Genomic DNA, 21,870 nt, shown 5'->3' with positions numbered 1-21,870 from the left:
CTATAGAGAGTTGTCCTAAGGGAGCACACAGTAGCAATGTGCCAGGAAGATAGTCCAGTATGAGGCAGGTAGAAGTTTCCCAGAGCAGGAGCAAGGGGGCTGGGGGCGTGCAGTTCACTCCCTTGTACTGATGTGGGCTGAGCAGCCTGGGGTATGTCTTATTCATCTGTGCATGGTGCCAGGAGCTTTTGGGCCTAGGGAACATTGTCTCTCCATGCCTGGGAAGGATGCTAAGGATGCTAGGGAGATGGCTGGCTGCATCTAAAAACAAAAACAAAAGCAAACAGAAACAAGAAACAAACCAACAAAGCTTCTTATATCCTGAGCTTTTAAAAGAAAAAACACAGGAATAAAACAAAACAAAGAGACCCAGAATTAAAGTATGCAGTGTCGTAGTTGCATTTCTTTCTGTGAAGGAAGGTGGTGAGCAGAGAAACAAACTGTTGGTTGTGCCTACCCTTCTCTGTTAGTGCCCCCAGTGTGGCCAGGGCAAAGGAAAGCACGCTGCCATGGGAACACACGTTTGGAAGAATCCTGCGCAGCCCAACAGCTTCTGTGTGTGGGTGTGTGCATGCCTGTGTGACGGCCTCTGTGGCTGTGCCTCAGGGAGCCTCTATCATTCTGGCCTGGCCATCCTGTTCTGCATTCACAGCCTGGGCGCCCCCCCCCCTTGCTCTCTCTGGCTCCCTTGGAGTGCCTGCGCCTCCCACTCACAGCACCCATTTGTGCCTTTTATGCAATCTGCTTGTACAGGGCTCATTTCACCTCTCTTATCTTTATGTGCACTCATGCCCTCCTTTCAGCCACCTCCTGATGTCCCTCTCTGCCTCCTTATCTCCCACCAACAGCCTTCTCTAGGCAGTGCTGTGGCACAATCTCAGACCCTGGACCCATGTCTCTTGAAGTGTGTTCCGTAGAACAGCAGTCCTACAAGATGAGCCTCAAAAAAGAAAAAAGGGTTCTACATTCCTAAGTTTGGGAAATGCATATTACAGCTGCCTCATGGAGATTTGCCATGCTCATTAAAGCACATGTCCATTAAACACGTGAAACTGTCTCCCAAACTACAGAGTAACCTCATTCCCTTGAAGAAAAAATCATGTGTCTCCATTAACATCTTGCAGAACTGTTGTTACATGGACCAAACTTTTGGTGTAATTCCCTTGATGTATTTTTCTTGTTTCCACCCCCCCACCTACTTCCCACCTTTCCCAATTTCCCTAACTGGAGCCTGATATACCCTGAAATTTTTGAGCACCATTCTTCCTCTGGCTTGGTCAGGGAAGCCTTAACTTTCCCTACTTTTGGCTTTGCGTCTTCACCAACCCTGTCCTGCCCTGCCTCTATGCCTTTTAGAACATCAGATCGTGCCCTCCTTCTTCTTTCCTTTTATCTCTGTCCTGTAGCTCTTGGCACCAAAGCCCACCATAGGCCCACAGCAGGAACGTGATGAGTAAAGGAATGACTCTTGAGGACCCTACAAGCATCTGTATCACCTTTTCCAAAACTTGGCTACTTTTGTCTCGTACCCTCTCAGATCTACCTCCATAATGCACACTGACTTCAGCAGGGGGTTCTTACTTTTCATCTCTGCTTCTCACCCTCTGTAATTTCACACCCATGTCGATTATCCATCAAATCCTATACCTTCATGGCCGCTCAGCCTTCTTGGTACCAAAGTTTTCTACCTCCTTCCTTTGGCCATGCATTATCCAAGACCTTAACTTTGGTATGTGTGTTTGTGGCCTTAATCTTTTACCTTTGACCCTTTCTGATGTTCCCCTATAAATTGGGAAAGGATGGATATCAGATGAGCAAAACATCTGCTGTCCCCTCTTCCTTGGGAACTCATGATCCAGCAGGACATTTCCTACCTTCAGTGGGCTCTCCCCACTTATGCATGCATTAGCTTTATTCTGCCTTCACTCAAATTAGAACCTAACAGGGACACCATGGCTAGACCCTCCAACAGAGCTCTCACCATACCCGAGTTCCCTCCCTCATCCCTTTTAGCCCACCTCATTCACAGTCCTGCTGTTCATTCTCTAGTCACGCTGGCCAGTTACAGTCTGCTCCCCTTTCTCCCAGTACCTCAAGCCTGTCCTGACTTAGTAGGTGGGCTAGTCTGCTATTTCATCTAAAGAACAATGTCCCCCAGGCAGGCTGAGTTCTTCCCTCTCCTTACCTTATCTCCTCCCTCTTTGAGTTCTGTTAGCCTGCTTCAGAGAAGGAGGCAGGACCCCTCCCCTTGCACCTGCTCTGAGGCCTCTTTCAATGCATTGTCCCCCTCTTTCCAGCACAACGACTCTCTTTCTCTGTGCTCCTTCCTGCTCTGCTTCCTACATGCTTACATTCTTACAAGGTCATCTCCTTTCTGAAAAACACATGGCTGATCCTACTGCCCCCTCTCAAATCTTTATCCATGCTTCCTGAAGAGGGGTACTGCACTTCCCCAGGCTTTCTCCCCTTCTTCCCCTTCCTCTGCCATCTGGAACCTTCCCCAGCCATATTTATGAAACTCGTGCTTCCAAGGGCAGAACTGGCTCTAGCTCAGGAAGTGCCAGCAGTCCTCCAAACTCCTTAGGGCACCTTTGCCAATCAGACCAGCCGTGGCTCTCCGTGTTCTCATGGCTCTGCTGTGTCCATGGAAGGTCAGGAAGAAAGGCAGCAACTGCACTTAATACCACCCAAAAGTGAAAATCCTTAGGGTGGGTCAAGGTTAGAGGAAAGTTGAGGCTGTGGGAGATGCTCCCAGCTTTTGGGAAACCTTCCATTTAATCCTCTGCTTCCTGTTCCTCATGTGGAAGGCAGTTGGGGAATGGGGATCCTTTTCCAGGCAGGTGAGTTGGGGATGTCTATTCATACAAAGAGCCAGGCCCGTGGTATGGAAGGTCTTGAGCTAGGGGCTCAGGTCCAGCTCTGTGGTATAGCTACACAAATCTGCTCTGGTGTGGGGCTGGGGTGGTGGTGCTGCTGAAACACTTTTTTGTCAGGGCAGATCTCTTAGTGGCCCTGATCTTGTTTGATCCTTTTCTCTTTGCAGCCTTTTTATTTCCTCCTCAGGAGTATCCTGGAACGGTTTGGATTTTGTTTGTCGAGCCTCCCTCTGTCTCTCTGGCTTCTGGACCCCACAATCAGAGGGAAACATTATTCATGAACTCAGACTTGGGTGGGGACCCTGGGAGCCTCTGTCTTTCCTTGGAAGAGCTCCTTCTTCAGAGAGCTGATCCTTAAGCTTCTTTTCCAGTACTGGTGATGGCCATGCCAATGCCTCCTCCTTTTTGTGTTATATCCCCTTGTGCTCCCCACTCAGCCAGCCCCCTGGGATGTGTGCAGGAGTCTGTGATCATGATGCAGAGGTTTTCTTTGTGTAATAACCAGTGCCTGTAAGGACATATTAGCTTTTTCCCCTGTGACCCTCCTGAAAATCTCGATCCTGCTTCCTAATAGTGTCCATTGAAGAATAAATTTTTAAATGATAGAGTACATCGTGAGTAGAAAGTTTAGGGGAAAAAAGGGGGGGGGAAAGCAACCAGGTAGAATCTCAGCCTTCTGATAGCAACAATGATCATCACTTCATTATACTCCTTCCTGCTTTTTTTAATGTGATATTTAGAAAACATTTATAATCATAGTGCGTACATATGCATTTGCAGTGATTAAGACCTTGAGCATCCTTGTTTCTGATAAAGATTCCTGTCTCCTCCAGCAGGAGTGACAGGTGGCACCTCAGGCAGGCAGGCAGGCAGGGGTAGGTCTTTGGCTGTGCAGGGAACACTTAACATCTTTTCTGTGAATCTAAAAACCTCCCAGCAGTGATGTCCTGGATGGATGCTTTAAGAGTTTCTCAGCACGGTAGTCAGTTCATCCTGAGCCCTTCTACCACACAGAGGTCTGCAAAGATAAGTGAATTGAAGGTTAAATTTCCAAAGCCCATAGCCGGTTCAATAGCTTGTGTTCTCAAAAAGAGCAGTCATCATCACCTTCATTATCATCTGGCATTTCTGGAGAGCTTTACTTTTCAAAGTGCTTCCCCATTTGCCAGCCCCTCAGTCTCTCCGCCACCCTGTAAAATGCTCGTCAGTATTTTCATCGGCACTTTGCAGTGACATATTAGAGAAGTCAAAAGACTTGCCCAAGGTCACACATGTTAACCACACATCCAAACCCCATGCCCTTCACCTAACCGGTGACTGCATTTCTCTGGGCCCCATATTTCTGCCTCTTTCCTCCAGCACTCATATGGACTTTCAGCACACTTTCTGGCTGGTTTTCTCAACGGCCCTGGCCCTCCTCTTCCTCCCTGCAGGGGGCCGTGATAAGCGAGGCGGACCCATCCTGACCTTCCCTGCTCGCAGCAATCATGACAGAATAAGACAGGAAGACCTGCGGAAACTCGTGACCTATTTGGCCAGTGTGCCAAGGTAAGGTGAAGGGGAATGCCCTGCAGGGGTGGGAGTGGGGAGCTGGGCTGATGCAAGTGAGTTGGAATGAGGCTTCATCCTGCCAGAGGCCCAGTTGTTTCTGCCCTTGAAGTGGATTCTAATTATTCCTGGAACAACATCACCCACAGTTCACCTTGTTCTCATCATTCCCATTGTTACTGCTGGGACCCACATAATGGAGTGGGAGCCCTGGGCAGAGGTGAGAACAAGGACAGGGGCTGGAGCAGGAGACATTGTGGCCTGGGGAGGAGGGTGGGAAGTTGCTGTTTTCCTTAGGGAAGTGGGAAGTCTGGCTGATTCCACTCTGGCTTGTGCAATGGATTATTTTCAAAATCTGTGGCTTGTGAATATGTTTATGGCTTTTGGAGTTTGGGGCAAATAACTGAACTTGTGTCGCACAGCTAGATGCAGCCCTCAGCTCAATCGGGGTCACACATTTTCAGCAAGGTTAATATTGCCTCCAAGGCGGATGAAAATTGGTTGGGGGGCAGCTAGTGAAAAGCTTGCTTTTTTATGTATTAAGCACAGATAAACATACTGTACCTTAGAAGGTATACACTATATTCATGGTATTAAAATTTCACTGGGTAGGGGCGCCTGTGTGGCTCAGTCGAGCGTCTGACTCAGTTTTGGCTCAGTTCATGATCTCAGGGTCCTGAAATTGAGCCCTGCACTGGGCCCGTGCTCAGTGGGGAGTTGGCTTGGGATTCTCTCTCTCTCTCTCTCCCGCTGCCCCTCTCCCTGCTCACATGCTCTCTCTCTCTAAAATAAATTTAAAAAATTAAAAAAAAATGCCATTGGGTAGGATAATTAAAGAAAAAAAGTTTAAAAACCTCATTGGGGCAGAGAATGATGATACTTTTAACAGGTTGAGAAACACTGGTTTCTGAGTGTTTCCAGGTGGTACTGGTCACGTGGGTGGTGGAGAGAGACATGTCAAGGCCGTGGCCTCTATCTTCTAAGAAGGGAGAGTAGAGGCCTTTGTAGACTCAGAGATCCCAGCATGTGAGAGCTGGAAGAGCCCTAAGAAGCAGTCTAGGCAACTACGTGTTGTGTTCTGCTTAGGCATCAGGGTCAGTGGGGATGAGAGCTGCTCACAGGACATCTGTGGCAGCGGCTGGTCTAGAACTCTGCCCTCCTGACTCCTCCGCCAGGGCTCTCCCATCCTTGCCCCTGGTCAGAGAGATTTCTGTTCTCTTCCACTTAGTGGAGTGGAGCCTGCCAAGTGTTTGTCATGGCAAATAAGAAGTGGTGCCTTGGGCTTTCAGAATCTTCTTGTCTCTGTGCATTTTATAGGAGAATTAGTAGATTACAGAGAGGAGCTCCATATTCAGCTCTGCGTCTGCTGGGAGACCTTGGATAATTGTTGAAAGTGCTGATTGGGGCACCCAGGTGGCTCAGTCATTAAGTGTCTGCCTTCAGCTTGGGTCATGATCCCAGGGTTCTGGGATCGAGCCCCCCATTGGCCTCCCTGCTCAGTGGGGAGTCTGCTCCTCCCTCTCCCTCTGCCTCTCCCCCCAGCTTGTTCTCTCTCTCACTTGCTCTCTCTTCCTCAAATAAATAGAAAAAAGTTTTTAAAAAAAGAAAGTGCTGATGAGGTTCTTGAAGCAGGTGTCCAGTGAGGCGAGCACTACATTTAAAAGTGCTACGAGGGAGACAAATGTAAAGGGATTGGTGGACGGTGATGGGCAAATGGTACAGGGGATTTAAAAGTGGCCATCCAGGGCTTGGGAGGATATTGACTAGCATGGGGAACCCCGAAGAGCCCCCACAGAAGGCTGTGCACAAACAGATGTCAAATAGTGTCTCTCTCTTTTTTTCTTTATGATATCTGCTGGGAATCAGAAAAGAGATAAAAGGTCTTAAGTTCCAATGAAAGGGATTCAGGTTATAAATCCAAAGAAGAACTTCTAAACTTTGAGTGCAGGAGTCTTTGGATGAAGAATCGAATAGAATACTTTTTTTTTTCCTGGAGGTCTCTTTGTACAGAAGAAATACTTCCTTCTGTCTCAGAGGCAAGGAGATGGACTAAATCGCCCATGATTGATGTAGGTAATTTAGCAATTTAGTCATCTAGGGGCTAACCAGTTTTAAAAGCACCTTTCCCAAGTATACTACTAACAGGCATAAAACCAGGCATTTTCTAAAGCAATTTACAAAAGAAGTTTTCATGGGGACCCATGATGAACTCTCAGTTCTTTTAGAGTCAGAAGAAATTGGGGTCCCTGGAGACAGGAAGGGTACATTTTTCCTTTCTGGTATGTTTATCACATCCCTGCAGCTAATGCACACTTACCTTCTAAAGAATAGAAGGTAAAAGAATTGGAAAAAAAACTTTTCTTCATTCTGATTTGTTAAGCAAAGATGGGACAAAATAGATTGACAGCAATTAAAAAGGAGGGGGTGAAGGGGAATGAAATCCGAGAGGGCCTGAGAGGAAGGTCACGGAAAAGGAGAAACAATACATTATCATTGACGGAATATACTGGATGCAAGCTCTCTGCTTCTCAGAGGGAGTTCCCAGGCATTGCATCCTGTGCCCCTGAGAGCAAAAAAAAAAAAAAAAAGGTTCTTCATAGGTTCTCGCAGGTGGGAGGCAAGTATCCTGTTGCCACCTTCAGTGGGAAGAATTGTTCTCAAAGGGACGCCTGGGTGGCTCAATTGGTTAAGCATCTGTCTTTGGCTTAGGTCATGATCCCAGTGTCCTGGGATCGAGTCCTGCATTGGGCTCCTTGCTCAGCGAGGAGCCTGCTTCTCCCTCTGCCTGCCACTCCCCCTGCTTGTGCTCTCTCTCCCTCTCTCTCTCCCTGACATAAATAAATCAAATCTTACCCCCCCAAAAAAAGAATTTTTCTTGGAGTCCTGCTGCCTCTGTTCCAAGGGTCTTTGTTTACTTGGAGTGTGAGCACCTGGCAGGTTGCTGAGTTTACCAACTAGTCATGCCCACCCATCACTTCCTAATTCTGTTGGCCTCAAGTTCACACATGACGACTGTTGGAAACAAAACCTGAAACAGAATTGTTCCAAAGACAGTGAAGTCTGGGGAGGGAAACTGAAAAACTTTGCAGGTCAGATGGTGTTCCCCACTCTTCTGCTTAGCCACAGCTTTGGGAAAGAAGGGAAACTATGAAAATGAATAGCTAGATTAGGTCAATGATACTGATGAGAGGCAATGATCTATGGTGGGTCCTGGCTCAAGAGGCTAAAAGACAGGCTCCTGTCAGGGCGGAGTGTGCTTCACAGGCTGGCGTCATCTTCCATAGGTGATATTTGACATTCATTTATTCATGCATTTATTCATTCATTGTTTATTTAACAAATATTTAGAGCCTCTACATGCCAGGCAGACTGAGCATTCATGGTAAGCAGGAACATTTTGAGAGAGTTAGGTAAAACCTGGGTATTTTCCTACCCAGTGCAAACCATGAGCTATAAAGGACAGCACAATATATAACTGTGCTGGTAGCACCAGAGATGAGCTGGCCAGCAGAAGGCAGGCCAATAAGGACCAGTAAGTGATGAAAAGAAGATCCCAGAATCTAAGGAATCAGTCATCGTGAGGCCAATTCTGGCACCATTCTAGAATAGATGATTAAACAGATGGTTGTGAAAATTTAGAAATGAATGGGAAGAAATCGTCCCACTATCCTCTGTGAAGGCCAGGCCACTTCCGGACCACTGCATTCAGCTATGCAACACTGAATTCTGCCAGTCCATTTTAAGAATGACATCGACCACTTAGAGTATTGTCAGGGGAGCAGCATATTGAGGGACCCACAAAGTGTGTCTCTACAGTTGAAGGATTGAAGGATGTTTTCTGGCAGGAATGAAAATGGAAGAAAAGTGGTTCCTGACTTCAGGTGTCAGGAGAGCTGCCCCAAAGGAGAGGGAAAAGGCATGGTTAGAGATTGGGACTCCAACATGAAAGAACCAGCCCATGTGGGAGCTGTCCAACAGTCTTGCTGCTGCCTCTGGAGAAAGTGGGCTTCGTGTCAATGGAGAGGGGGTGATCTTCTGTTAGGGAAGCTGTAAGAATTCTTCCATTGGACTGGAGGCTGGATTGGATAATTTCTAACAGACTTTCTTGTCCCAAATTTTGTTTCTATGTTATTGGGGGGAAAAAGACACAGCATAAAATATAGGACCTCAAAACAGAGAATTATCACCCCCTCCCAACATACACTTCCTTTCTCAGGCTCCCTAAATAAGTTAGGGCCTGGGATTTCACTTCAGATGGTATCTACATCTGAAATCCTAAGGGAACTGCTTTCCAGTCCCCTTGGACTCTGGGTGGGAATTTAGGGGCATCACCTGGGACAAGGATCATCCTGGACTGTGACAGTTTGGAACAGCCTAGTTACTCTTTGGGGATCCATCTTGGCCTGAGGTAAGTCCTTTCCGACTTCTCTTTTGTGCTCCTGGTGGGTCTGAGCACCCATCTCCAGGATCTTCTTCACGCTTTCTGTCATCTTCTTCTGAGGAATCACAGACTATGAGAGTGGGAAGAGGCCTGGAAAGTCTTCCAGTTCAACTTGCTAATAACTCCATTAACTGAATTCAACAAATGTTTGCTGAGTGCCTACTATGAGCCAGGGCCCAGATAGGCATCTTGGTGGGCACTCACGTTATCTTTTCTGACTGTCACCCATGCTATACTCTGCGAACTTTTTTTTATCCTTCTGGTCTGCTATCTGCTTGCAGCTACTTGTACATGAAAGGAACAGAAAGGAAATACTCAGATACAATCAGCTGATGAATGTTCCTAGAAATTGAGAGACAGGATAGAATGTTTAGCCTGAGAGTAAATAATTGCCCAGGCAGAGCTCACAGTGTAGATAATCTACCCACTGTGATTATTGAGAGTTGACCAAATGCTTGAAATAGGAATTTCTAAGTAGCTAGTAAAAAAATAAAATAAAATAAAATAAAATAAAATAAAATAAAATAAAATAAAATAAAATAAAAATCCTGGATTACTTTTGTCGCGTTGAATTTCTCCTCTTCATCGTCTTCATTATCCTGCTTTGTCGTGATCATCTTTCTGCTGCTTCTAAGGGCACCAATTGCTAGCCCCTTGATGTGTCTGCCACTTAATTCTGCTCTTAGCAGTGCAGCTGAGATGCTAAGTGGTCTGGCAAGAAAGGCAGAAATCATACTGGTGAGGAAAGATGACAAGAAATTAAGATGGGATATTCTGTAATGCCAATCAAACCAAGGTGCCAATATTCACAGCTTATTATTTGATAACACTTGCTCTTGTTCTACTGATTTCGGCAAGAGATAAATTGGGCTTATAGCCAGCACTGACTTCGTGCAGCATCACCAGAAAATAGAAATATGCAGAAAGAGCCAGAAAGACAGTTAACAGATGAGGAGGTAAAAAGTGCAAGGGTTTCCTCCCACTATGCTCAGCCTTAGAGAGCCCAAGCTATCCAAACTGTCATCACTGAGTGTGTTTTATTGCAAAGGCCTGTGGAGATGTGTTGTTGGCCTCCTGCCCTTTGTTCTGGGATCGTCTATTAAAGGAGGATATGGGGAGGACTGATAGAAGGTCCAGAAAATAGGACCAATGAGAACATTGGCCTAAAACTTACTCCTTTTCACATTCCTTTTAAATTTATTTTGTTGCTTATATACAGAGAGTTTATAATTTCTATTACAGGTCCCAGATTCTACAGAAACTTGAGCGATAGCAGTTTAAGTGTCCCTATTGTTAAGCTGTGTGTAACACAAGTCGTAAAGGGCAAACAGCGTTCTACTGTGCTGTTAAGGAATGTAAAATCACAACAGTAACTACTCTCATTAGTGATCACCTTCCTCGGAGCTGTGCAGACCTTCACAGTGAAGGGGAGAGAGGCATCCTAGGATAGATGGAAGACGCTGAGGTTCAGATCCCAGCTCTACCGCTTCTCAGTAAGGAAGCGCATGGCCACTCAACATGGGTAGTCCGAGAAGAGTTTAATGAAGGCACAGTTTACAATCATGCAGGCAGGGAACACGGAAACCAGCAAGGTTTGGATTTCCAAGTTATCCCAGGGCTAGAAACTGCAGGGAGGGGAGATGTTACTATTCTAAGCCTGAAGGAGCAAGGTCAGGAGCAGTTCCCAGAATCTGGAGAGAGATGGCTGTGTGAGAGGGCTGCCTGACAGGAGCTGTGGCCTTGGGTGATGCCATGATAGGGGGAAGGGGAATCTATTCTCTTACTTCACTATCCTCCCATTTTCTGACCTCCTGTCATTGTTTGTCATTGACTGAATGCAGCCAGAGGGGGTGACAGGGAGCCCACTGGTGCAATCAATGTGGGCCAGCCTCCCAGGTTTGTCAGGTAGAGGGGAAAGGATGGAGAATGGATTTGGAGGGGCAAATGGAAGATATTTGGCATGGGATGAAACCTTGGGCATGTAACTCAACATTTCTGGTCCAATATTCTGATTTTTAATTTAGGAAAAGAATGCCCATCTCACGAGAGTGTCGTGAAGAAATTATTGAGCAATCTCTCTGTAGCACCCAGCGCTCAGTACTTCTTGGTCTGTCTCCTAAAGGAGAATAATAATAATAATAATAATAATAATAATAATACATATCTAGTAATATTTGCTACATATTAAAGAAGAGACATAATGTATATGGTAAGTTATGAAGCATAATGTTAAAATGAACACCTGAGAGCTCACCCCCCAACTTCAGAAGCAGAATATCACATCTGCTTTTAAAGCTTCCTCTGACTCCTCCTCAGCCTGATCCCCCTTACATCCCCCAGAAACAACCACTATTCTGAGTTTTGTGTTTATCCTTCTCTTGCTTTTTTGGTATAGTTTACCACATGTTTCCATAAACAATATATTGTTTAGTTTTGCTTGTTTTTGAGTTTTATAAAAATGGTATCATACCATATGTAGTTTTCTTTGACTAGCTTTTTTGAACTACTGTGATATTCAACAGCATGGATGAATTCTCAAATGTGATTTTGAGTGGGGGAAAAAGCACAATGCATCCAGCCTCTAGAACTGATCTATTAGGTAATTAATAATGCTAACTGTTATTATTATCTTTAACCTGCATTGCACTGTCAGGTGTTTTGCATGTATAACTTAATTCTCATGGCATGTTGAGGTGGGCATGATTATTCCTCTTTTATATATGAGGGGACTGAAGCCTAAAGCTCTGAGAGGTTAGGTAACTTGCCTATGGACACACAGCCGGTATAACTTAGAGCTAGATGCTCTAGTACCAGAGCTTGAACTGTTACCCAATGAAAAAATAAGGAGCCGGAGTGAAGGAGGCCATGGTGATGGAGTGCAGGGGACAGATCTGGGGATAGCAGGAAGGTCGATGCTTCAGGATAGGCCAAGTATTGGATTGGATCAGGACAATGGAAGAGGGTGGTAAGGAGATGAGGGGTCAGACAGGTGTAATGGTGGTGGGCAGCGATGATCTGTGCATCAAACCTGCTTTCTCTAAGGTTCTCTTTGGGTTCTAAGTGTGAGGGTGCTGGTGGAGAAAGGCAGATGGCAATTACCTCACGCCTGGGTTTCTGCTGGTTAAGGCAGCCATGGTGGGCATGGAGGTGCGGGATACTGGAGGTGATTGTTGGGGGTGCCTCAGACTTTCTCCCCCAGGTGTTTTTCTTCAGTTATAGACATTAAATGCTCCTCAGTTATGCTCATCTATGGATGATAGTCAACTAGGCTGTAGTGACCAAATAACACCAAGAGATGTAAAAAAACAGAAGCACTTAAGACCATGGAAACTATTTAAACAGATGAGTAAAAACCTGCCAGTGTCAGGGACCATGCACATAAAGCCTGGTTCCTATTATACTCTAGAGATGGTAGTCCTGTTCAGTTTCCTTGGTTTTGAGGCCTTTCTTTCACTCAACCACCTGTCTGGTCTGTCTTCTGCATTACTCTGGTGGCAGAAGCACCATTCTGGCATTAGCATTCTGCTGATACATTTTGAAGCTGGTCCCCTTCCCTGACCATGCCATCGCTGGACTTGGCATGTCTGGCCGGCACAGCCCTGTTGGGGCTGCAGGGCCTGCAGGGCTCTTGGAAACCCTGTGAAAAGCAACTATGTGTGTGGCAGAGGCAGAGCTAGCCATGATACTTCAAATGTAGAGACAAGAATTTGTGATTCCCTGGAGAACAATAACCTGGATGATCAGAGGCGGAAACTGTGTGGTCATGAAGTAGCTAAGGGAAGCAGGCCTGGTTATTCCAGGAACCAGTGAATGCCTTTAGGTGATAAATCAAGGATCCAGCGTTGGACAAAGCATTCCTGATGGAGAGAGGAATGTCGTTTGTCTTGCACAGGCGTCTTCAATGTAAGGGACGTGGAATTGGTGGGAGTGGAGCTAACAATAGTAGACTGGCAGAGAAGGACAAGTGAGCTCGAGGGAAAATACTGATCCTGGAAATGAGGTGGGGGATTACAGCCCAAGAAGAATGAACCCAGAAACTTCTGTTCTAGGAGAAGAAATGTGCATGGTTGCCGACAAATTTACTAACCTGTAAAATAGGCGTAAAAGGATTACTAAGCACAACAGTGGTGAAGATTACACAAGAACCCATGAACAGAGCCTAGCCCAGGACTTGGCACTCAGAAGGGGCTGACGGTAAACAGCACGTCTTTCCCTTTCCTTGCTGGAAAGTAGAGACCTTGTTTTGCCACCTGTCCTTCCTTGCCCCAGGGCTGCTTTGTCAAAGTTGGGCCCAGGGAGATGGTTAAGGTCAGGATAGAGCTAGCAGGAATATCAATGATAGCAGTGAGGTCAGAAACACCGAGCGGACTTACAAGAAATATGGAATGAGTTAACATATATAGTAGTGTGATAAAGTCTTGACCTCTTATTAATTAGAAAACCATTTCTTTCTTATAGAAATTAACTGCAGAAAAATCTAAAGAATTAAAATAAATACTTATAACTCGACCATGTAGAAAGAACAATTAATATATTGACATATTTCTTTCCTGTTATTTAGAACTTTTAAAAGAATTGAATTATGTTGCTTATTTAATTTTGCTTCTTGTTCTATTCCACTTTGCATTATACCATGAGAATATTTTCTTAACATTAAACACTTTTTCAGCATAATATTGTGTCTTGGGATGCACCATATTTTAATTAATGCTGTCATTAGACATCTAAGTCATTTTCAGAATTTCATTGCTATATATAACACTCAGTAAACACCTTTGTGTATAAACCTTTGTCTACTTTTTAGATGGTTTCTTTGGGATAGATTTGTGGCAATCATAGACATTTTTTTAAGGCCAGTGATTCACATTGCCAAATTGCTTTCCAGATTTCCTAATTTATATTTCCAATATGCCTTGCCTTAGACTTCCAAGTCTTGACATTTCTCCAGCATTGTTTATTTGCTCATCAACAACCAGGCCCCACTGTGCATTGTTATTACCATCACCAAGAAACCGTAATGTAGTGCCCTGTGTTATGCACCCAAGCCTGATCCTGGATTTGAAAAGAGTAAAGGAGTTGGTCACAGGGCTTGCCCTTTGGGGGTCTCTCAGGGCAGGATTCTTTTTACTTCCCTGAACTACTAGGACTCTTAATGGGAACCGTACATTAAAGTTCGGATCTGACATGAAATCTAGAAGGACTTCACTGCTTTCTACCCACAGCCAATTTTTAGTTTTGTCGTTGGATGTGTTTCAGCTCATTGGCTGGTTGTGCAATCTGTTCTTGGCTTGGCTCAGAGTAGTTGTTAACCTCCTCTGTGCTCCTCTGCGCAGAGGTCCTTATCTGCCTTCCAAGTTAGGTCTCCTTGGAGTTTGTCTCTGGGTAGCAATGTTGAACGAGCCTCTAAAGCTTAGGTGTGGCACTGCATTTTCTGCCTTAGGCTGCTGCAGCTTATGGCTCACCAACAGCAGGCTGATTGGGAAGCTGGTATTTCTAGTGCCGCCTTGATTAGGTACATTTCAATATGTCGGGTGAATAAGTCCCAGGACATTCAGGTTTTTTCTGGAATTCATGCTAGAGGATCAGGATGATTTAAATTTAGTTCTGATTTATTTGTCAATGTTGGAAATAAGGGAGTTCCCTTAATAGAGATGTTGTAGAGACAGGCTAAAACTGGGAAGAAGGATGTATTTTTCACGTAGTGGGTTCCAGATTTGGGGCAGTTTTTCCCTTTTCTACTATATCATTGTTTTTGACATGTTTTATATTTCTTGCTTCACCTGTCATTGGTTAGGCCTTATCATGTGCCCTTCACTGGTGTTTGGGGTTTGTTCACATTTTTAGGCATATGTTGGATACTGACATTTTATGTTATAAAACTAATTTTACAGATTGCCTTTATCAGATACATGCTGGCAAATTAGGTACGCTGCCACCAAGTGGTGGAGTACCTCTGCTCAGCTACCCAAGGACATAGATGGGTTTTGTTAGAGGCTCTCAGTGGTAATATTTTGCTTTCTCCTCTTTAGACCTTGGATTTTCTAGGGTTTACATTTTTTTTCAGGCTTTACATTTTCAAAATTTTATTGAAACATGGAAAATTAAGCACTAAATAACAAAATTATTTTTCCAACTACAAAATGGGTTTAATATAAATTTTCTCAGAGGACTATTAATAAATATTCAATAAAATAACATTTGTGGAAATATTTAACTTGGGTATATAAAAATTGCCAGTTGAAGGGCTCCTGGGTAGCACAGTCATTAAACGTCTGCCTTTGGCTCAGGGCGTGATCCTGGCGTTTCGGGATCAAGTCCCACATCGGGCTCCTCCGCTGGGAGCCTGCTTCTTCCTCTCCCACTCCCCCTGCTTGTGTTCCCTCTCTCGCTGGCTGTCTCTCTGTCACATAAATAAATAAAATCTTTTTTAAAAAAATTGCCGGTTGAAACTGGGAATTTTATGGTACTATTTTTTTGGGAAGGGAAATGCTTCAATAATGTGATATGTTTATGCCGATTCTTAATTTTCTTTTATGAAGTCAAATATTTTTTCAAATTAAAAAAAAAAATCCTTCCTATTGGTCTGTTTTCAAGTCTTAGGTAGATTGAAGTCACTGTGCCCCAAGCATAGTTATCTCTTGCAACTTGTACTGGCCCCTTCTCTATTTTCATCAGTCACAAACACTAAAGATAAAAGTCTTCATTTGTCTTTTCAAACCTTCCCTTTTAGACGGTTTCCTGTCTCTGAACACAGAAGATGAGAATAAGATAAACACCACTATCTAGGCCTTTCTGTGGCTGAGAGTATAACCCTGGTGAATATGTTCACTAGTTGCAAAAAATTTCGGTACCAATTGCCACTGTCACTTTTAGTAAAAGAAAAACGTCCCCCGTCTTGCCTGTTTGACCCCATTTCATCTCTTCTTGGATTGCTTTAGACAAAAAAAAAACTTCTTAAGTGTTTCTTTCTTTTAAGTTCAGCATCTATCACTTAAGCAGATCTCATAATTTGAACAAAACTTGAAAATGACTTTGGAATCTGGAAAACTCATCATCGAGTGGTGATGGGCCCTGTCTCTTCTATGAGTTCTGACTGTGCACAGGCTTTCTCCTTGATGGGTGGTGAGCCTCTTGAGGGTGGAGATGGGGGGCCTTGTTTGGTGGATGAGTTTGCAGAGCAGCACCTCATAAGTTGGCTGGATTCCATTAGACTGAGAGCTCCCCAAGGGCACAGGGCAGTGTCTCATGCCCAGAACCTTCAGGGCCAGTGCCAGGTTCTGTCTTCCAGACATGGAGTCAGTGAGGGCAGACACAGGTTTCCTTCAGGATGTCCTCTTTCCTGTGTAAAGGGCTGTACCCACGGTCAGTACCCACCGGGCAGGCAGGCTGGCTCTATGGCAGAGAGAAGGCAGAGCCCTTGGCCAGAAGACGGAGCATGGGGGAGCATGCCAGGGAACCGGAAGTAGACTCTGTCTCACCAAGGAGTAGGCCTGTTTCCAAACTGAGCAAGTATGACAGCCAGCCCTGCCTCTCCCAGAACCCAGACAGGAGCACTTTGTCAGAGCCATGGTGACTCAGCTAGGACAAATGCTTTCTGGATGATTTACTGACATAGCCACATGTGTGTCCTGATGGCCCTGCTCTTTCCTCTCAGAGCCTCCCCCTCTCCCCACCCCATCTCATTCTACATCAGGCAAGGACCAGCCTTGGTTTTGAGAGCTACTCAAAACCTCCAAACCCATGTTGTTCTCCCTCTTGTCTCTTAGACTGTTCCATGCCATTTTAAGCTGGAATTTCACCTGTTTGCAACACTAGTAATTCACATGCCGGGTTTTGCACAGAAACTCCTCTTGGCCCAGTGCCTGAGGCAAGGTCTCAGCCTCGCGCTGTGACATGCCCCTCTGCCCCAACTCCTTCCCAGGAAGGGAATGTGCACTCATCTCCCCAGGGTAGGCTGTTTTCCTCTGCATGAAACTCAGGCCTCCAACCCATTTGCTGAAGGGAAACTCCCTGTTTTGGGGGTGGAGGGAGGCCAGAGCCGCTCCTGCCCCTCACCCAGGCCTCACAGTGCTGCATGTTCCACTATGATGCCTGCAGATTGGTCTAGAGTTCATTCTGTGCATACACAGGATTGTTTAGCTCTTACCTGTGCACTGATGCAGGGAATGGTCTGATAATCCTCTAGCTTTTTCATGCTGCCCCTGAACACACAGGCTAATGAGGGGGAACCCAATTCTTGCCCTTGGGAAGCCTTGCAGTCTGTTTGAGGTTCCAGGATCCACTGGAGAAGACAAAATGGAATGTTTTCAAGGCAGTGGTTCAACAGGCATACCAGGTGAATAGGCTTAACCAGAGAAAACTGATTGGACATAAAATCTGACCTGGATTTTTGAAGAAGTAAGTAGATTAGAATCCTGGAGCTGGAGGCAGGGGGGCTGTAGGGATCAGCCAAGCCAACCCTTTCACTCTGAAAGGGTGAAGTGCTGTCCAGAGAGTGCTAGGACATGCCCAAGGCTGCCCAGCTGGCCAGTGGTGTTGCTGGGACCTGTTGCTGCAACCCAGTGCTACCCCCTGACATGGACAGAGCCTTAGGACAGCAGGTGGCCCCCAGAGCGGCATGTACTGGAGGTCAGGAACTCCCCATGGTCACAAACAGAGGATTATTCCACGCACACATGATCTGGCTGCAGGTGGGAACAAAGACCTGTTGGAGACCTGCCTGTTTAGTTTCCAATTCCAAACATGTCCCCCTCCCTCAGGTTACCTCTGTCTGGCTCTCTGTGACTTTCCTTGCTGTTCTCAGGCTCCCCACTTGTGCCTAAGCCATCACAGGGTTTTTCTTCCACATACGTCATGGAGACCTCATCAGTGCCCTTGGCCAGGCCAACTCTGGCCGGGTGCCTGAGGGAAGGAGGGCTGGCTGCAGGATGAGGGCCTCCTGCCCCATGGGAAAGAGAGCTCCTGTGCTGGTAAAGCCCAGTGGGCATACAGGGGTGACTGCGTGAGGGGTAGCTGAGGGTGTCTGTGTTGGTGGGTATGTTTGGGCATGTATCTGCCTATGCTGTAGGCAAATGGTGCTGGACTTTCAAGAAAGTACCATTACCTGAGAAGGAGGATGGGGAGGGGGAGGAGTAAAGGTGTGCACAGGTGCGATTTGACCAAAGACTGTTTCCCAGAGGAAACGGGTGGTTTATTAATGAGGAGTCCACCTGCCCTGCCAGGAAACCAGAGCCCAGGTGAAGAGTGGGGGATCCCGTGCGAGGGTGGGGAGAGTCAGGGAGCAGCAGCAGGAGAAGGAGTGGTGATAGCCACAGGGATTGGGGTGAGCAAGGAGAATCACTGCTCTGCTTCCTGGCAGGTGGTGGTGGGCGGGCAGCCCTGGTCCCCTCTCTTCTCTCTTCTCTTTCTCCCTGTTTCAGAAAAACTCCTTCTGTCTTTTGTTGGGGTGATTGAGGTGCTGTGGTTAGACAGGAAGGTGGACTTGATCTTCAGTTTACTCCTCACAGATGTATGAGCAGTGACTACAATGAATTTTTTTCCAAGTTAAAAGATAACTGTTTTGTACCCAGCCTGATGATAGGGGAAAGAAGGGGCCGTGGGGAAGGCCTGAGAAACATGGCCCTGGAGTGTGTCTGAGGGCGACAGGGACAGGGGAGGGCTGTGTGGAAAGGTTGTGGTTTCAGTTTCCAGTTTGTTCTTTCTTTGCCTCTGCCGTTTTGGTTTCTGTTTTGTTTCTGCCTCATGTTCTGAATGCCCCAGAAGGAAGGGATGAAGAGCTCTGTGGGGGCAGGGTGGGAAATGGGACAGGAGGCTGCTGGTGGGAAATCAGGAAATCGACATGTCGGTTTCCATCCCAGCCTCCGTGAACATGCCCCTCCACCACCCTCCCTCTCGGCCAGCCAGCCCCAGACTTGTAGCGGCAACTGTTCTGTCCTTCTCTAGGAGTTTCTAAGCTCTTCTTCCCCCAGCCAAGCGTAGCAACTTCCAAATGTCCCGCCCCCCAGCCAGTCTGATTTAGAAAGCGGAGACTCTTCCTTTGGTGAATGGAAGTTATGTTTCAGAGCCTGCGAGATGGTCATGTGACCTGGTGATTAGCAAGGACACCACAGTTTGTGCAGCTAACCCTGGCTGGCCCCTATTTTTTTAAGGTGGCATCTAGGACAGGTCAGTATGTAGATGCAGGGGTCCTGGTGTGTTTCTTAGGCCACTAGACCTATCATTTTATGGCCACACCTGGGGATGCTTGGAGTCATCCTGGAGCCTGAGTCTGTGCTCTTCAGTACTTTACTAAGCTCTGGAGGTGGGGGTCAGGTGGCAGAGAGGGGAAGATGGAGAATCAGCCATATCCTGGGCACATTTGCTCTCCGCATTGTTTGTTTAAACAGCATCCTTTGAGTGGAATTAAGCAACAGACTTTAAAAAGTTGGAAATGGAAACCGTCTTCACTTGGCCTCCATCGTGAGGCTTCCCTGGGTCTCTCTGACTTGGTCAAGAGTTGGGTTTGCTTCTGGGAGAATTGAGCCTGGGGGACTGGCCAGGGGGAGCTTCTAGACCTGGAAAGGGGCAGGCACATCTGCAGAATCTTTACTGTAGTAGTGGCTTAACCGTGGACGGGCATCCGAATCACCAGGGAACTTTTAAACACTACTGACTCCAACCCCACACCAATTAGTCAGTCTCCTCGCTTTCTAGAGGAGGAATTGAAGCTTAGATTTAGGACAAAGCCTCACCTTTGACCTTTGCCCCCCAGCCCTGGCATCAAAGGTCAGAGGTACAGATGCAAAAGATATGTTGTTAAATGCGCAGAAGAGACACAAATTCCGTGGAATAATCGTGACCTGGGGAAGTGGACAAAGAGTGTCTTCCAGTAAAAAAAAATACAGACAAAACCCAAGAAACAAATAAAAAACAAGAAACAAAACAAAAACCTCTGAATGGATTGACATGGATTCTGAAGAGAACTTGACAGAAAGCCAGCTGGTGGTGGACAGTCACCTGTGAGCCAGCCAAGAGAGGTCCACAATCAGTGGCGGGGGGAGGGGGGGCTGCCACCTCTTGAAGCTCCTCTCTCCCGCCTTTCAGCCACTCAGCCATCCAGGAGCCCTCCCCGCTGGGAAGGGCCAGTTTGAGAACTGTCTGTACCAGCAAACACTCATTCATCACGCAGCGTTCCCTAGAGCGTGGCTCATTTCTCAGTAAGTCACTGTCTCCTCCAATGTTCTTTTTACTGCTTCTGATTATACCAATTAGAAACTTTAAAGCCGGTGCTAATGTGTCTTTAGCACTTTTCTTTAACACCTGCTGATTTCTGGTTGTTTAAGAAAGTGGGTGTGGTGTGGTTTGGGGCAATCTGCATAGGGCTCTATTAGAAGAGCAGCAAGGAGTAGAAAACGGTTAACCCAGATCAGAGTGATGGACAAAGAAGTGAAAGGAAATCTAGATCCTATAGCCAGAGACTCTCCAGGGCCTGAAGAGGGTGTGAGAACTCTGACACAGATGGGTCCGGGGGATCTTTTCCTCCTCAGAGCTCCAGAGACCTTTCTTTCTGCTCAAATCCAAAATGGAGAACTTAGCCCACGAAGTGATTTTAGGGAGACACAGGTACAGCACAGTTCTAGGGAAAAGGGTGCAGTGGGTAACTCACTGGGGCTACTCTTTCTTCCTTCCTTGCTGGTTTCTTTCTGTTCATGGAGAACTGCCTCCAGGTATTAAAGACTGTCCGTGCAGTGTGGGTGAGACTTCTCCAGTCATCCTTCCGAATCATCCTGCGATGCTGTCGGCTTCTGCTTGTGGGGACAGAGCTGTGTGTGGCACGGCCCATGTTGCTGTCATTACCCAGGAAGTCCTTCACTTACCTTGTCCTTCTTTTTTGTCATCCACTGTTCAGTGACCAGTCTACCTTCCCACCACAGTGTGCAATTTCTCACCTTCCCTGGACAACTTAGTAAGTCTAATTTGAAAATTACTTCTGCTTCACCATAGCCCAAGCACTGGGCCTTCCTGGACCCCAACACCAGGATTCTGACACCCTATTTTGGTGACATCCTTTGCTCCACAACTTGTACCACCTGAGCAGCCCCCAGCAGTACCCATCAAGCACAAACCCTTGTTGCCCCCTCGCCAGGTCTGTTGGTGTGGTGCTCATTGTGGACCTCTGCTCCTCCACCTGCCATCAGGATGGTTCGATGTTAGATTTTTTCCAGGAGCTGTTTCAAGTGAGAAACTACTGGACATTGATAGATACGGGCTAAAGCTCAGGTGTCATCCCAGGAGCTGGGACACACGAGGTTAGGCCATCCCTCTGCTGCCAGAGCACGTGGAAAGCAGCATCAAGATGGCCCTCATTCCTGGGAAGGGGCTTTCGTACTCAACACAGGGTACCCTGGACCTCCAATCCCTGATTATCTGATATTGGGGAGAATTCTTCTTCCTCTCATTTCCAGAGTTCTCATGGCTTAATAGAAGACCGGAAGCAGGGAGATTGACAGCTGGATGTGTAGTGCAGATGGCCAAAACATCCACCCAAACTGTGTGACCCTGAGCAAATCACTTTCTCTCTTGGGAGCTTGCTGCCCTCAACTCTAAAAAGAGAGAGACAAAGACAACTTGATCTTGAAGTGACTTTGATGCATACTCCTGCAAATCTTTCACTTTAGAGTGGAGGGCAACAAGTGAAGGATTCGCAGGAGTAAGCATTAAAGTTGTTTCAAGCTCAAGTCGTCTTTGTCTCTCTGAGACAAGGTAGCGTGACAGATACAGCAATCAAACAGAGCAGATTCAGATACTGATTTTGACTCTTCCTGGTGACTTTAAGCAAGTCATTCAACTTCTTTGAGCCTCAGCTTCCTTAACTATGGGGTGGGAAAATAATAGCAGCTACTTGTGAGGTTCAGGTGAGGAATAAATAAGATAATGCATACATAATGTTTGGCATACAGAGATTGTCATGTGCTCAATAAAATTAGCTTATGTCATTAATATGTGTACGTCCTATTTTAATCAAAA

General features: G+C 46.2%; 1 protein-coding gene across 9 annotated transcripts in view; it reads left to right on the top strand.

Annotated features, from left to right (window-relative positions):
• KALRN (kalirin RhoGEF kinase) overlaps positions 1 to 21,870 on the top strand; it is a 642,459-nt gene that overhangs the window by 190,917 nt on the left and 429,672 nt on the right. For all 9 annotated transcript variants that reach the window (XM_057306496.1, XM_048214817.2, XM_044382637.3 and 6 more), the window contains exon 3: positions 4,310 to 4,424. In XM_057306496.1, coding sequence (XP_057162479.1) covers positions 4,310 to 4,424 — 115 coding nt within the window. The remainder of the gene's footprint in view (positions 1 to 4,309; positions 4,425 to 21,870) is intronic.

The sequence above is a fragment of the Ursus arctos genome, unplaced genomic scaffold (assembly GCF_023065955.2).
Source record: "Ursus arctos isolate Adak ecotype North America unplaced genomic scaffold, UrsArc2.0 scaffold_4, whole genome shotgun sequence".
Taxonomy (NCBI): Eukaryota; Metazoa; Chordata; class Mammalia; order Carnivora; family Ursidae; genus Ursus; species Ursus arctos.
This window is presented reverse-complemented; position numbering and strand designations above follow the sequence as displayed.